This window comes from Macaca thibetana, chromosome X, assembly GCF_024542745.1.
Source record: "Macaca thibetana thibetana isolate TM-01 chromosome X, ASM2454274v1, whole genome shotgun sequence".
NCBI lineage: Eukaryota > Metazoa > Chordata > Mammalia > Primates > Cercopithecidae > Macaca > Macaca thibetana.
The window spans coordinates 52516470-52530146 of NC_065598.1; the positions used below are offsets into that span (position 1 = coordinate 52516470).

General features: G+C 51.3%; 1 protein-coding gene across 2 annotated transcripts; it reads left to right on the forward strand.

Moving 5' to 3' along the window:
• Positions 1-1806: 1806 nt before the first annotated feature.
• On the forward strand, positions 1807-8069 carry TSPYL2 (TSPY like 2). 2 transcript variants are annotated; one of them, XM_050776907.1, is made up of 7 exons: positions 1807-2785; positions 4064-4141; positions 4274-4385; positions 4470-4615; positions 4743-4837; positions 5147-5829; positions 7300-8069. In XM_050776907.1, the coding sequence occupies exons 1-7, from the start codon at positions 1979-1981 to the stop codon at positions 7464-7466; spliced, it is 2088 nt and encodes a 695-aa protein (XP_050632864.1). In that variant the 5' UTR covers positions 1807-1978; the 3' UTR covers positions 7467-8069. The 2 variants fall into 2 exon arrangements, with proteins under 2 accessions (XP_050632864.1, XP_050632865.1); XM_050776908.1 differs by lacking the exon at positions 7300-8069 and having other exon boundaries at positions 1895-2785; positions 5147-6084.
• Positions 8070-13677: the final 5608 nt, after the last annotated feature.

A 13677-nucleotide genomic window follows, 5' to 3' on the forward strand; every position in this document is an offset into this window, starting at 1 on the left:
TCTTGTTCTGTTTCTTTTTTCACTCAACATTCTGTCTTTGAGAGATCCAACCATGGATGCCGTTGCAGCCATGTTGCCGTATATAGATCTAATTCATTGTAGTGGTCCATCTTAAACATATATCACGTTTTTCTTATCCACTCCCCTGATGATGAATCCCTAGGTCTCCTCTCTGCTCCGCGACAAGGTTGCAATGGGCAGTTACCTACACCTCTCTTTAGGGATGCCTAATTTAGGGGAGAGAAAACTGAAGCTCAGAGAAGGGCAGTGATTTGGTTAAGGTTACAAAATGAGGGGCACACCCATGATGTGAATCCCAGCACCAAAGCCAGCCCTCCACCACCATGCCTCACAAAAGACCATCCATCTCTGGTTTAAAAAGAAAAATCTTAAAATACAGCATACACTGAGGAAAGGGAGAGGAAAGGATGGAAAGGGGGAAAAGAGACAGAAAGTGCTAGAAAATTCTAGCAAAAGAGCTGAATCACAATCATTTTTATGACGCAGAGAAAGTTACTTTTTTGTGTGTGTGATTATTATTTGTAGGGCCATTTTGCGGAGATGGAAAACGCCACGTCAAAATCTGGCCCCCAAACCAAACACCCTGGGTGTCTAAATTGCAGGCGCAGGCGGTAGGGCAGCCCGAGCCCCCGAGGAGCGACGGCAGAGTTCACCCAGGGGGCAAACGTGGGGGGTGGGGGAAGGGGCAGAAGTGGAAGGTGGGGGAAGAGGCAGAAGCGGTGGGGGGTTGAGGAAAGGGGCAGAAGCGGGGGATGGAAGGGGCAGAAGCAGGGGTGTGGGGGGTGAGGGAAGGGGCAGAAGTGGGGTGATGGGGGAAGGGCAGAAGCGGAGGGTGGGAGGGTGAGGGAAGGGGCAGAAGCGGGGGATGGGGGCAAGGAAAGGGGCAGAAGCGGGGGGGGGTGGGAGTGAGTGAAGGGGCAGAAATGGGATAGGGGAAGGAGCAGAGGTGGAGGGAGGGAGGGGTGAGGGAAGGGGCAGAAGCGGGGGGTGGGGGTTGAGGGAAAGGGCAGAAGTAGGGGGTGAGGGAAGGGACAGAGTTGGGGGATGGGGGGTCAGAAATAGGGAATGCGGGAAGGGGCAGAAGCGGGGGGTGAGGGAAGAGGCAGAAGCGGGGGCGGGGGGAAGGGGCCGAAGCGGGAGATGGGGGAAGGGGCAGAAATGGGGGGTGGGGGAAGGGGGAGAAACGGGGGGTGGAGGAGTGGAGGAAGGGGCAGAAGCGGGGATGGAAGAAGGGGCAGCAGTGGGGGATGGGAGAAGGAGCAGAAGCGGGGGTGGGGGAAGGGGCAGGAGCCGGGATGGGGGAAGGGGCAGAAGCGGGGGTGGTGGAAGGAGTTGAAGGAAATGGGGGAAGGGGCAGATTTTAAAAGTGCGTAGTTGCTGAGGGGAGGGGGGCGGGGGGAACGATAACGAGGCTCTCCCAATTTCATGTGAGCACATCCTGCTCAGCGCCTGCGTTTGTTTTTCGTCTCGTTTTTTGCTCTTCAGAACCACTGGTACTTTTCCCATTGGATAAAACGCTGAGAGGGTGAGGGAGAGGGGCTTCTTCCCCAGCTTTCCTCGCAGCCAATCGCCCTGCAGTTTCCCTCCCGTCGCTGGGGGAGTCAGCCCGTTGATTGGCGGGCCCGAGGGGAGCCAATCGGAAACTGATGATGTGTGGTGTTGGCAAGCAGATTGCGTGAGAGCGGGCAGGGGTCGCGGGAGCGCGAGCGCCGCCGCGGCGGCCGGCAGCCAATGGCCAGGCCGAGCGGATCCCTGCGTCAGGAGCGGGCGGGGCCTCGGCGATTGGCGCGGAGGGAGTAGAGCGGGCGCTGTGGGAGGGAACGCCAGAGCGAGGTGGTGAGGAGAGCTGGTTGCGTGAGTCTCCGCAGCTCCGCTTCCCGGTGCGACTAGCGGCAGCGACGCAGCTAAAAGCGAAGGGGCGAGTGCGAGTCCCTTGAGCTGTACGAGCGCGGTCGCCATGGACCGCCCAGATGAGGGGCCTCCGGCCAAGACCCGCCGCCTGAGCAGCTCCGAGTCTCCACAGCGCGACCCGCCCCCGCCGCCGCCGCCGCCGCCGCTCCTCCGACTGCCGCTGCCTCCACCCCAGCAGCGCCCGAGGCTCCAGGAGGAAACGGAGGCGGCACAGGTGCTGGCCGATATGAGGGGGGTGGGACTGGGCCCCGCGCTGCCCCCGCCGCCTCCCTATGTCATTCTCGAGGAGGGGGGGGTCCGCGCATACTTCACGCTCGGTGCTGAGTGTCCCGGCTGGGATTCTACCATCGAGTCGGGGTATGGGGAGGCGCCCCCGCCCACGGAGAGCCTAGAAGCACTCCCCACTCCTGAGGTCTCCGGGGGGAGCCTGGAAATCGATTTTGAGGTTGTGCAGCCCAGCAGTTTTGGTGGAGAGGGGGCCCTAGAAACCTGTAGCGCAGTGGGGTGGGGGCCCCAGAGATTAATTGACCCAAAGAGCAAGGAAGAGGCGATCATCATAGTGGAGGATGAGGATGAGGATGAGCAGGAGAGTATGAGGAGCAGCAGGAGGAGGCGGCGGCGGAGGAGGAGGAAGCAGAGGAAGGTGAAGAGGGAAAGCAGACAGAGAAATGCCGAGAGGATGGAGAGCATCCTGCAGGCACTGGAGGATATTCAGCTGGATCTGGAGGCGGTGAACATCAAGGCAGGCAAGGCCTTCCTGCGTCTCAAGCGCAAGTTCATCCAGATGCGAAGACCCTTCCTGGAGCGCAGAGACCTTATCATCCAGCATATCCCAGGCTTCTGGGTCAAAGCAGTATCCTTCTAATCGATACTCCATGGATCAGAAGCCCGTGACAAGAAAGGGGGAGGTGGGGGAGGGACAGAAAAGGTAAAGGGGGTGGAGGAGAGCCAGAGGTGGGCGTGAGCCCCCTATCGGAAGACGGATTAGACTGGGTGGAAGAGGGATGGAAGGAGGAGGGCAGAACAGCAGAGAAGCTGGACTGGAGATGATGAAGGGACGGGGAGGGGGGGACGCAGGGGACGGGGGGGCGTACGGGGGGTATAAAAACTGGACCACAGATGGGAAAGGGGGAAGAGAAGGAACATAGCATTAAAAAAAGGATCACAGATGATAAAAAGGAGGAGGGTGGTAAAGGGGCACACAGCAAAAAAATTGGACTAGAGATGGTGAAAGGAGGAGGGGAGGGGCACGTAGAAGATCAACTGACTCAGAGACCTTGAAGAGGGAGGGGAATGGCACACAGCAGAGAAACTACGCAGAAAGGGTGCCTGAGCCATACAGGGCTCTGTAAATCTAGATCTCTGCTTAAGATACTAGGAGACCCCAATCCTGGCTGGAGTGCCTTGCATTGGAGGGAAACGGGCTAGAGAGGGGCTGGAGCCCCTGAAAGGTCAAGAGAGGGAGTGTCTAGGTATAGAGAAAAAGGAGTTAAATGAAGGAAAGGGGAGAGTAGATGGACACCTATACATACATGTAACAGGAACATAAATGTAACATTCTAATAGAATTATGTGGATACAGATCCTTAGCGCCCTCATACAAAACAGCACATGGTAAGAGGCCCTTAGCACCCAGGCATACAATGTCATTTAGACATAGGACCTCAGCTCCTAGACACAGTATTATGTGACCACAGGTCCTCAGCATGTAGACACATGGCATCACTTGACCACAAGCCATCAGAGCCATTCACACATCATGTAGACATGGACCTTCAACACCCATACATACAACATCATGTGACCACAGGCCCTCAGCAGTCAGATACAGCATCACTTGGACGTGGGCCTTCAGCCCCCAGACGTGCATTTTGTGAACACAAGCCTTCAGCACCCAGAGGCATATACCACATGCACATAGATTTTCAATACCCTGCAGGGCCACCTAACATAGAGGTTTATCATGGGAATAAGTATGGGTTATGTCCCATGACTCACTTGCTTCATACATACAACATAAACACAGAAGGAATCCTCCTGCTCCAGCCTCTCTTACTGTGCCCTCCCTGGCCTTCCCTCCCTCCCTTTCACGGAATAGTCAATCCTTGACCTAAACTGCTCCACTCATCAGTTCCTCAACCACCCCAGAATTTCAATTTTGATCAACCGTCGTGATGAAGACATTTTCCGCTACTTGACCAATCTGCAGGTCAGGCCAGAGAGACATTTTTTAGTAGGATCGGGCAACAAATCTGGTTATTGGAGGTGAGGGGAGGTGGGTGGGAAGGGCCATGGTGTGTGGGGGGGAGACAGATTCCACCATCACCCCCACCTGGAGCAGGTACAGGATCTCAGACATATCTCCATGGGCTACAAAATGAAGCTGTACTTCCAAACAAACCCCTACTTTACAAACATGGTGATTGTCAAGGAGTTCCAGCGCAACCGCTCGGGTAAGAGGCAGTCCCAGAGTAAATCCATGTCCCCCCCAATCTGTCCTTGTTTTGTCCCATCTCCATAGCCTTCTTTGTCCCTAGGCCGGCTGGTGTCTCACTCAACTCCAATCCGCTGGCACCGGGGCCAGGAACCCCAGGCCCGCCGTCATGGGAACCAGGATGCGAGCCACAGCTTCTTCAGCTGGTTCTCAAACCATAGCCTCCCAGAGGCTGACAGGATTGCTGAGGTGGGGCCCTTCCTGGCATCACCAGAGAAGGCCTTGCTAGGCTTGTTCCTGGGTGCATGGGGAATTAAGAGTAGGATCTGGAGCTTGTACTAATGGCTGTCTTATCTCTTCTCCCCTTTTTCAACAGATTATCAAGAATGATCTGTGGGTTAATCCTCTACGCTACTACCTGAGAGAAAGGGGCTCCAGGATAAAGAGAAAGAAGCAAGAAATGAAGAAACGGTAATGAGGGGTTTGGTGGCTGAGAGGTGGTTTGTTGGGGATGGGCCAAAAACTAGTGTAACACAGGATTTATGGAGCCAAAGGGACATTTGAGATAATCCCAGTGGAATATGTTTTACAAGTGGGAAATCATGTCCAGAAATGGCTTGAGGTTACACAGTCAGGGGCAGAAGTGGGACTTTACCCACCCTAGCCCCATCCCTGGGATCCCTTATAGCCTACTGCTTCCCCTAGTTACTCTCCACCTTTGAGTGCTATGGGTACTCCTCCTCCCACCAACCCCATACTCAGCTACAGCCTTTCCTACAGTAAAACCAGGGGCAGATGTGAGGTGGTGATCATGGAAGATGCCCCTGACTATTATGCAGTGGAAGACATTTTCAGCGAGATCTCAGACATTGATGAGACAATTCATGACATCAAGATCTCTGACTTCATGGAGACCACTGACTACTTCGAGACCACTGACAATGAGATAACTGACATCAATGAGAACATCTGCGACAGCGAGAGCCCTGACCACGATGAGGTCCGCAACGAGACCACTGATAACAACGAGAGTGCTGATGACAACGAAACCACTGACAACAATGAGAGTGCAGATGACAACAATGAGAACCCTGAAGACAACAACAAGAACGCTGATGACAACAAAGAGAACCCTGACAACAACAAGCACACTTACGGCAACAACTTCTTCAACAGCGGCTTCTGGGGCAGCCATGGCAACAACCAGGACAGCAGCGACAGTGACAATGAAGCAGATGAGGCCAGTGATGATGAAGATAATGATGGCAATGAAGGTGACAATGAGGGCAGTGATGATGATGGCAATGAAGGTGACAATGAAGGCAGCGATGATGACGACAGAGACATTGAGTACTATGAGAAAGTTATTGAAGATCCCTTTGACAGGGATCAGGATGACTACGAGGATGTGATAGAGATCATCTCAGACGAATCAGTGGAAGAAGAGGAGGGCATTGTGGAAGGTGAGCTAACCCCTGCCCCCAACCCTTGTCTTCCGTCTTCTTTTCTTTCAGAGCAAGCCTGGCCAAGGACAGGGTATCAAGGCATGAACACAATCTGCTTTCATGGAGGAAAGAAAAAGCATTCTGAGCAACTTTTTAAACAAAGGAAGTCCAGTGAACATTTAACTTAAAAATGTAACAAAACCCTAAAAAATCATTTTAGTTCCAGGTGATGGGTAGATGGTTGTAACATCGAAAGATGAAGAGTACACAGAGATAGGAGACAGTGGGTGGAAGACTAAAAAGGACACTTCACATCGAGGTGGGGGAGTGGCAAAACACAGTGCATTTCAGCACAGTCTGTACCCAGCCTTGGCCTTTGGCGAATTCCCAGGCTTGTGCTGGGAGCAGAGCATGAAGTGAACAGTGTGCTCTCTGAGCCCAGAAAAGGGTGCAGCCAGTTCTACCTCAAGAGTTGGGGGAGGGGGGCGGGGTAGAGCTAGAGGAAGAAGGTGACATCTGAATTGGAGGCTGCATTCACACTGAGGCGCATTATGGAGCATTCTCAGTGGAGTGGATCATGTGAACAAGGACTTGGAAGGGTGAAAATGCATGGTATGTTGGGCAGGGTTTCCAAAATTACGTCCTGAGGATCATTCACCAGATCCGAAAGCTGCTTCCCACAAAAGGTTTCAGTGGTCGTATATGTTGGACAAGTACTACATATAATAATGCCCTCTTATAGAGTCACATTAGCACCTTAAAGGCTCTGAGAACAACATCAGAATTATAAAGATGCTGAGAAGTACTCAGATGGGAGGTGGAAGGGGCAGGAAAATCAACCACTCTTGGGTTTTTTTTTTTGGCCATGGGGTCCCTGGCAAACTTCCATTGAGGGCAAGGCCAGGGCACTAAGGGAAGAGGTATTAAATGAATGTGGAGCCTCAATCTAGTCGTGTTCAGGTAGGAGAGGGAAACGGATTCTCAGTTCTCTTCCCCTCCCACCTGATGGCATCTCTTCTCTCAGAGAAGGGGAGGCAGAGCTGTCTGCCCAGCCCTAAGGGTGGGAGTGGGGGTGGGGAATTGGGTTGAAGAACACAGACTGAGGCCTGTTTGGATCAGGACTGGGGGAAAGGAGCAAGGAAGCTGCCTGGAGATGAATAGGTTTATTCAGCTGAGGTCGGAGCTCAGGAAGAGACACACATCGATGAGTACAAGGGGGAGAAAAAGCTACTATCAGAGATGTATCAGTTTTGACTGGACGGAAGCAGGGAGCCCACACTGCCTACCTGCCTCTCTCCAACTCCCTCATTCTGTGGGCTTATGAATATACCCACACACACTTTTGGCTGTTTGTTCCAAGCAGAGGCACTCGGCAAGTTGTCCCAGGCCCTACAAGCCCTGGCTATGGGCTCTGTTCCCTTTTAGAGTGGCACCTATCTGCTCATCTAACTGCCTTCTTCCATTTCTCCTTCCTTCTCCCCTATGCAGGCATCGAGCAAGATGAAGACGTCTATCAGGAGGAAGGAAACTATGAGGGGGAAGGAAATGAAGATGTCTGGGAAGAAGGGGAAGATTCAGACGACTCTGACCTGGAGGATGTGCTTCAGGTCCCAAACGGTTGGGCCAACCCGGGGAAGAGGGGGAAAACCGGATAAGGGTCTTGCCCTTTTGGGGATTATCTCTCTGTATCCCCCACCCCCTATCCCATTTGCCCTCCTCCTCAGCTAGGGCCACGCGGCCCCACATTGCACTTCTGGGGGGTGACCGACTTCGTACACGGGTTTAAAGTTTATTTTTATGGTTTAGTCATTGCAGAGTTCTTATTTTGGGGGGAGGGAAAGGGGGCTAGTCCCCTTCTTTTGGCCCTCCGCCCCCGCAGGCTTCTGTGTGCTGCTAACTGTATTTATTGTGATGCCTTGGTCAGGGCCCCTCGACCCACTTTCTCCCAGTCAGTTGTGGCCCCAGCCCCTCTCCCTGTGCTGTGTGGAGTGGACACCCTGACCCCCGAAGCGGGGAGGGTCGCTGTGGCCTTCGTCACAGCCGCGCAGTGCCCTTGTAGGCGCTGCTGCCACCCTCCTCTCCCAAGTTCTTTCTCCGTCCCTCTCCTCTTTGCGCCGCGCCGCTAGCCCGCCTCGGTGTCTATGCAAGGCCGCTTCGCCATTGCGGTATTCTTTGCGGTATTCTTGTCCCCCCTCCCCCAGAAGGCTTGCCTCTCCCCGTGGACCCTGTTAATCCCAATAAAATTCTGAGCAAGTTCAGAGTGCCCCTTCGAGTCTTTTGTTTCGCCTGGTGCCCCGGCCCCAGTGGTCAGTTTCCCCCAGGCCGACACGTAGCCGCCTGGCCTACGCAGTAGCCTGCAACATGTTAGTTGCGGGGGTTTGGTGGGTGGGGGGGCGAGCTCAGCCAGGCCGCAGAGGCGTTGCGTCAGACCAATGCGGATCATCCTGGCCAATGGCAGGACGAAGCTGAGGAAGCCCCTCCTCCTCCTGGCGCCCGCAGCAGACCCAGCCAGGTAGCAAAGGGCTTCCCACGCCTTCCACTCTGGCGCATGCGCATAGAGAAATCCTGCGCCCTAGAACATCGATTTATCAGTGATTCATCTTTTAATTTATAGTGCGTCAAACCTTTCCTCGGGCCTAGAGTGAGCGGGACCTGGGGGAGCCAAAGGAATTCATTTTCCTCATTCGCATTTAGTAAAAATAAAACAAAAAACGACTTCGGTCCGGATATCACAACCCAATTATACAGGAGCGCTCTCTTGCCTTTGGGAGGGGGTGCAGAGTCCGTGGAGCTGGGCTTGGGGAAGACGGCAGGAGAAGATAGCTCAGGCACAGAAGTATCCGTAGAGATAAAGGAAAAACAAAGGGAAATTAACTATGTAACTGTGCGAAGGGATGGAAACGTAGGGAGTTGGACATCTGAAAAACGGGCTTTATCTGGGAGACCTTGGAAAGGCTGAGTTATATTAAATTTAGATACATAAATTTTATCTCGGTGGGCGCCAGAAGTATTTCCCAGATTTGTTCTGGATCACAATAACTTTTATTCAGACATCCGAGTCGGTCTTTTATAACATATCTCCCGAACTTTCCATCCAACGCCTTTATTTTGCTGGAAGGCTTCAGAGATGGTTAGATTTGCGTTTTAGAGAATGCCCTCTGCTGGCTGCCAGGAGAACGGACTGGAAGAAAGGAGAGCAGTAAGGAAATAGACGCTAGACCTCAGGTGGGACTGGCAAGATGGGGGCGGATTTGAGAGGTTTTTAAAATAAACTTAATTTCAGAATAGTTTTAAATTTACAGATTTATTGTGAAGATAACAGAGAAGTCCCGTATGCCCCACAGCCAGTTTTCCTTAACAGTTTACATTAGTGTGATATATTCGTCGCAATTAATGAACCAATATCAGTACATTATTATTAACTAAAGTCCATACTTTATTCCAATTTCCTTAGTTTTAACTTAATGGCCTTTTTCTGTTCCAGGATTCCATCCAGACTAGCACACTACATTTAGTCATCTTGTCTCCTTAAGCTCCTCTTGGCTATGACACTCTCTCAGGCTTTCCTTGTTTTTGATGATCTGGAGTCATTTGAGGAGTACTGGTCAGGTATTTTATAGAATGTCCCTTAATCAGGATTTGTCTGATGTTTTCTCTCATGATTAAACTGAGGATATGAGTTTGGGGAAGGAAGACCACAGAAGTCAAATGTCATTCTCACTAGATCCTATCAAGGGCATGTACTATCAATATGATTTACCACTGTTGATGTTAACTTTGATCACCTGGCTGAGGTAGTGTCCGTCAGGTTTCTCCACTGTAAAGCTACTCCTCTTTCTCTTTTTCCATGCTGTACTCTTTGGAAAGAAGCCAAGTAAGTGCAGCCCGTGCTTAGGGAATGAGGAGTTATGCTCCATTTCTATGCTCCATTTCCTTGAGAGGGAAGTATGTACATAAATTAATTGGAATTATTCTGCAAGAGCAATTTGTCTGTTCTATGAGAGCTTTTAAGATGTTGGACTCGACAGGCTTTAGATATGGAAGGAGAGGGATTGAGAGGAGTCAAGATGACTGCCACGTTGGTGTGAGACCTTTGGCAAGGCCCCTTCCCTCTCTGGGCCTCCTCTGTGAGATGGTTGGAATACCAGATCCTTGACTTGTCTCTCCAATGATTCTGATAAATGTTTTGAGGGGGACAGGATGGAGGCTTTGATGTGCTGTCAGAGGTGGGTAGGGAGGACTGAGGCTCAGAAAATAGAATGTCTTGCCTAAAGTAACGCAATACCTCAAGGCCAGAGCTGAGAGTGCAGGATCCTAGAGAAAACAGACATCTACATGCAATATCTGGAGCCAACCCCAATGAGTATGTGGTGAAGAGGAGGGGAGGGGAAAGCAGCAGGGGCAAAGGCAATGGAGTAGGCCAGGAAGAGGTCAGCCTGCCAAAGGATCCCAGCTAATCAGAGCCAGAGTCACCAGCCTGGTTACTCTTGCCTCAGTCTGACTTACCTCACAACATGACTCTCCTTGTCCTCTCTAGAGGGCCACAGTTTTCCCATCTATAAACTGAGGCTTATCGTGCTGGGGGATCAGTCCGGGAGAAGCGACCTGCCTAAGATCTCAAGACAGAGTCTAGCCTTGAAGCCGGTCTCTGAAGTCTGGCCTTCATTGTGCTCTTCCCTGATTCTTCTCTGTCTCCCAAATCAAATCCCCAGCCCCTCATCCTGGCATTTCGGACTCTTCTTCACCCACCCTATTATAGGGCCTCTGGTCTTCATCTTCAGGGATGCTCTTAATAGTCAATCATAGGATTCTAATATAGTTGGCCAGGGTGCTCATGTCCTTGGCTGAGCCATGTGAGGACAGGATGTTCTTTGCCCAGAGTAACATCTTGTTCCCTGTGCCCTCACTCTTCAGTCTGGACCTCCGAAAGGGAGGGCTGTTCTAGGTCTTTAAGGTCACATCTAGCTCCAAGATATTGTCTTCGCTGAAGGCCAGAGAAGACAGGCCCCATTGGCTGAGACCTTAAACAGAAACCAGGAGGATGAAGAGTCATGGGCCCAATGTGCCCTAGGGCCTGTTCCCATGTTGAAACTACTTGTCTTCATATGCTTCCTAGCTTGCCCTCACTCCTTTGCAGCAGAGGGCCCTGCTCCTGGGTGGGAGGTTCCTGGGATTTCCTGGGACCAGACCTTTAAAGTGCCACCTACTTCTGTGAGCAGAATCAGATTGGCAGGGACAAAACTAGATTCAAGAATGTCCCTCCTTAGGTGACCCAAAGGGCCGGCACTGGCTCCCCCAATTGGGGGTGTGCAGGATGGTTGGGAAGGAATTCTATTATTCATTCAGTAAACACTTACAAGTACCTACTGTGTGCCTGAAGTACTGAACTGGGTGACAGGGATACAGCAGGGAAACAAGATAGAGCAAGTCTTTTTGTTGTTGTTGCCCAGCCTGGAGTGCAGTGGCACAATCTCCGCTCACTGCAAGCTCTGCCTCCCGGATTCACGCCATTCTCCTGCCTCAGCCTCCCGAGTAGCTGGGACTACAGGCGCCCGCCACCACGCCTGGCTAATTTTTTGTATTTTTAGTAGAGACAGGGTTTCACCGTGTTAGCCAGGATGGTCTCGATCTCCTGACCTCGCGATCAGCCTGCCTCGGCCTCCCAAAGTGTTGGGATTACAGGCGTGAGCCACTGCGCCCAGGCTGATAGAGCAAGTCTTTTTCCTCCTGGAGCCTAGAGTTCAAGACAAATATTCTTAATATTTTTTGTGCCATGGACCCCTTTGGTAATCTAGTGAAGCCTATGGATCTTTTTCTTTTTCTTCTTTCTTTTTTTTTTTTTTTTAGATGGAGTCTCACTCTTGTCGCTCAGGCTGGAGTTCTATGGCATGATCTTGGCTCACTGCAACCTCCACCTCCTGGGTTCAAGCAATTCTCCTGCCTCAGCCTCCCGAGTAGCTGGGATTATAGGCGCCCGCCACCACCCCCAGCTAATTTTTGTATTTTTAGTAGAGACAGGATTTCACCATGTTGGCCAGGCTGGTCTGGAACTCCTGACCTTAGGTGATTCACCCGCCTCCGGCCTCCCAAAGTTCTGGGATTACAGGCCTGAGCCACTACGCCCCACTGGACCTTTTCTCAGAAAAAAAAAACAAAAATCGCTTAAATTCATAAAATAAAATATCTAGAATTACAAAAGAAATTGATTACATTGAAATATAGTTATTAAAATATGGAAAAAGCAAATATGTGCTATAGTATAATCATATATGTACTCTCCATTAATCCATTAAATCATAAGATTTAATGGAGGGTCTAATGACTATCATGATTTCAAAATAATGATTGAAATTATATGATTTTCAAGAGATCGGCAACATCTATAATGTGATATGAAAATCTCTGATTTCTATTGGTGACAATCAGTACTGCTACTACTGCTGCTACTATGCCTAGTTACATTCTTTATTGAAAAATGCTAAATTTCAGTTAGAGGAGAGGGAAAATAAAGACGTAATTTTTTTTTTTTTTTTTTTTTGAGACGGAGTTTCACCCTTATTGCCCAGGCTGGAGTGCAATGGTGCGATCTCGGCTCACCGCAACCTCCGCCTCCCAGGTTCAAGCGATTCTCCTGCCTCAGCCTCCCTAGTAGCTGGGATTACAGGCATGTGCCACCACGCCCAGCTAATTTTGTATTTTTAGTAGAGATGGGGTTTCTCCGTGTTGGTCAGGCTGGTCTCAAACTCCGACCTCAGGTGATCCGCCCGCCTCGGCCTCCCAAAGTTCTGGGATTACAGGCGTGAGCCATTGCGCCCGGCCATAAAGATGTAAATTTGTTTCCATCCAAATTCATGGGCTTCTCCAAACCCTGTCACCAGCCTCGATTAGAGGTCTGTAGAATACAAATTAAGAATTCTTGCAAATCGGAGGGTCCTTCCCATCTCTCCTTCCTTCTTAAACAACTTTCCTTTGGAAGACGAAAGCCTGGGTTTTATTCTGGGTCTTATTGCGCCGACTGCCGGCGGTCTACGGTGAGAAGCCGCAAAGACGGGACGGTGGTGGGGAGTGGTAGCGGGAAGAGGCCGGGCCGGAGCGCGCGAGGGGTGGGGCCTGGCTGTGTGACTTCAAGCCAGTCAGTTTGCCTCTCTGGGCCATAAGTTCTGCCCGCCTGAACACTGGGAAAGAATTGGGAGGAGAGAACTTAAATGTTTATGCCCCAGGCAACTGATTTATATATGTCCTCTCATTTAATCCTCACACATTGTGAGGAAAATTTTAAAACATCTTTCCATTACCAGATGGTTAAACTGAGGCTCCTAGCGAGGTCGTCACTTGACCAATGTCTCGGTAGGTATCAGGGACTGGTGGGTAACTCGCCACGTCCCCATAACCACCTCATCCTCCATGCATGGAATTAGGAACTCTGCTCACTTTGAGTGAGAGAAACCTGGCTTAGGAATCTCTGCAGGTGGGTGTGGAGCTGTGAGAAACTAGGGGCAGAATTGCGTCTCTTAGCAGAGCGGTGGCAGTGCAAGGTGGCTTATGGAGAGTAAAACGTCAAAGAAGCCAGGCAACTCGATTGTTCAATGACTTGGCGCCTGGCTGGGCTTCCGGCTTCGCGCCTGCGTATTGCCAATTAGCCCCCAGAAGCCCTGTCGACTAGACCAGCAAAGGACAATGACGAGCACTCCTTTCCTGGCCAATCCTATTAAAGGGTGGGCTTGGCTCCTTAACCAATCAAGGTCCCCCGAAGGGGCGGAGTTTTCCTCGGATTGGCTCTAAGCCTCGGGGGTAAAAATAAAGTGTTTCCATCCCCAGCCAATCCCTGGAAAGGCAGAAGGGCACTCCTCCAATGGGAGCCGGGGA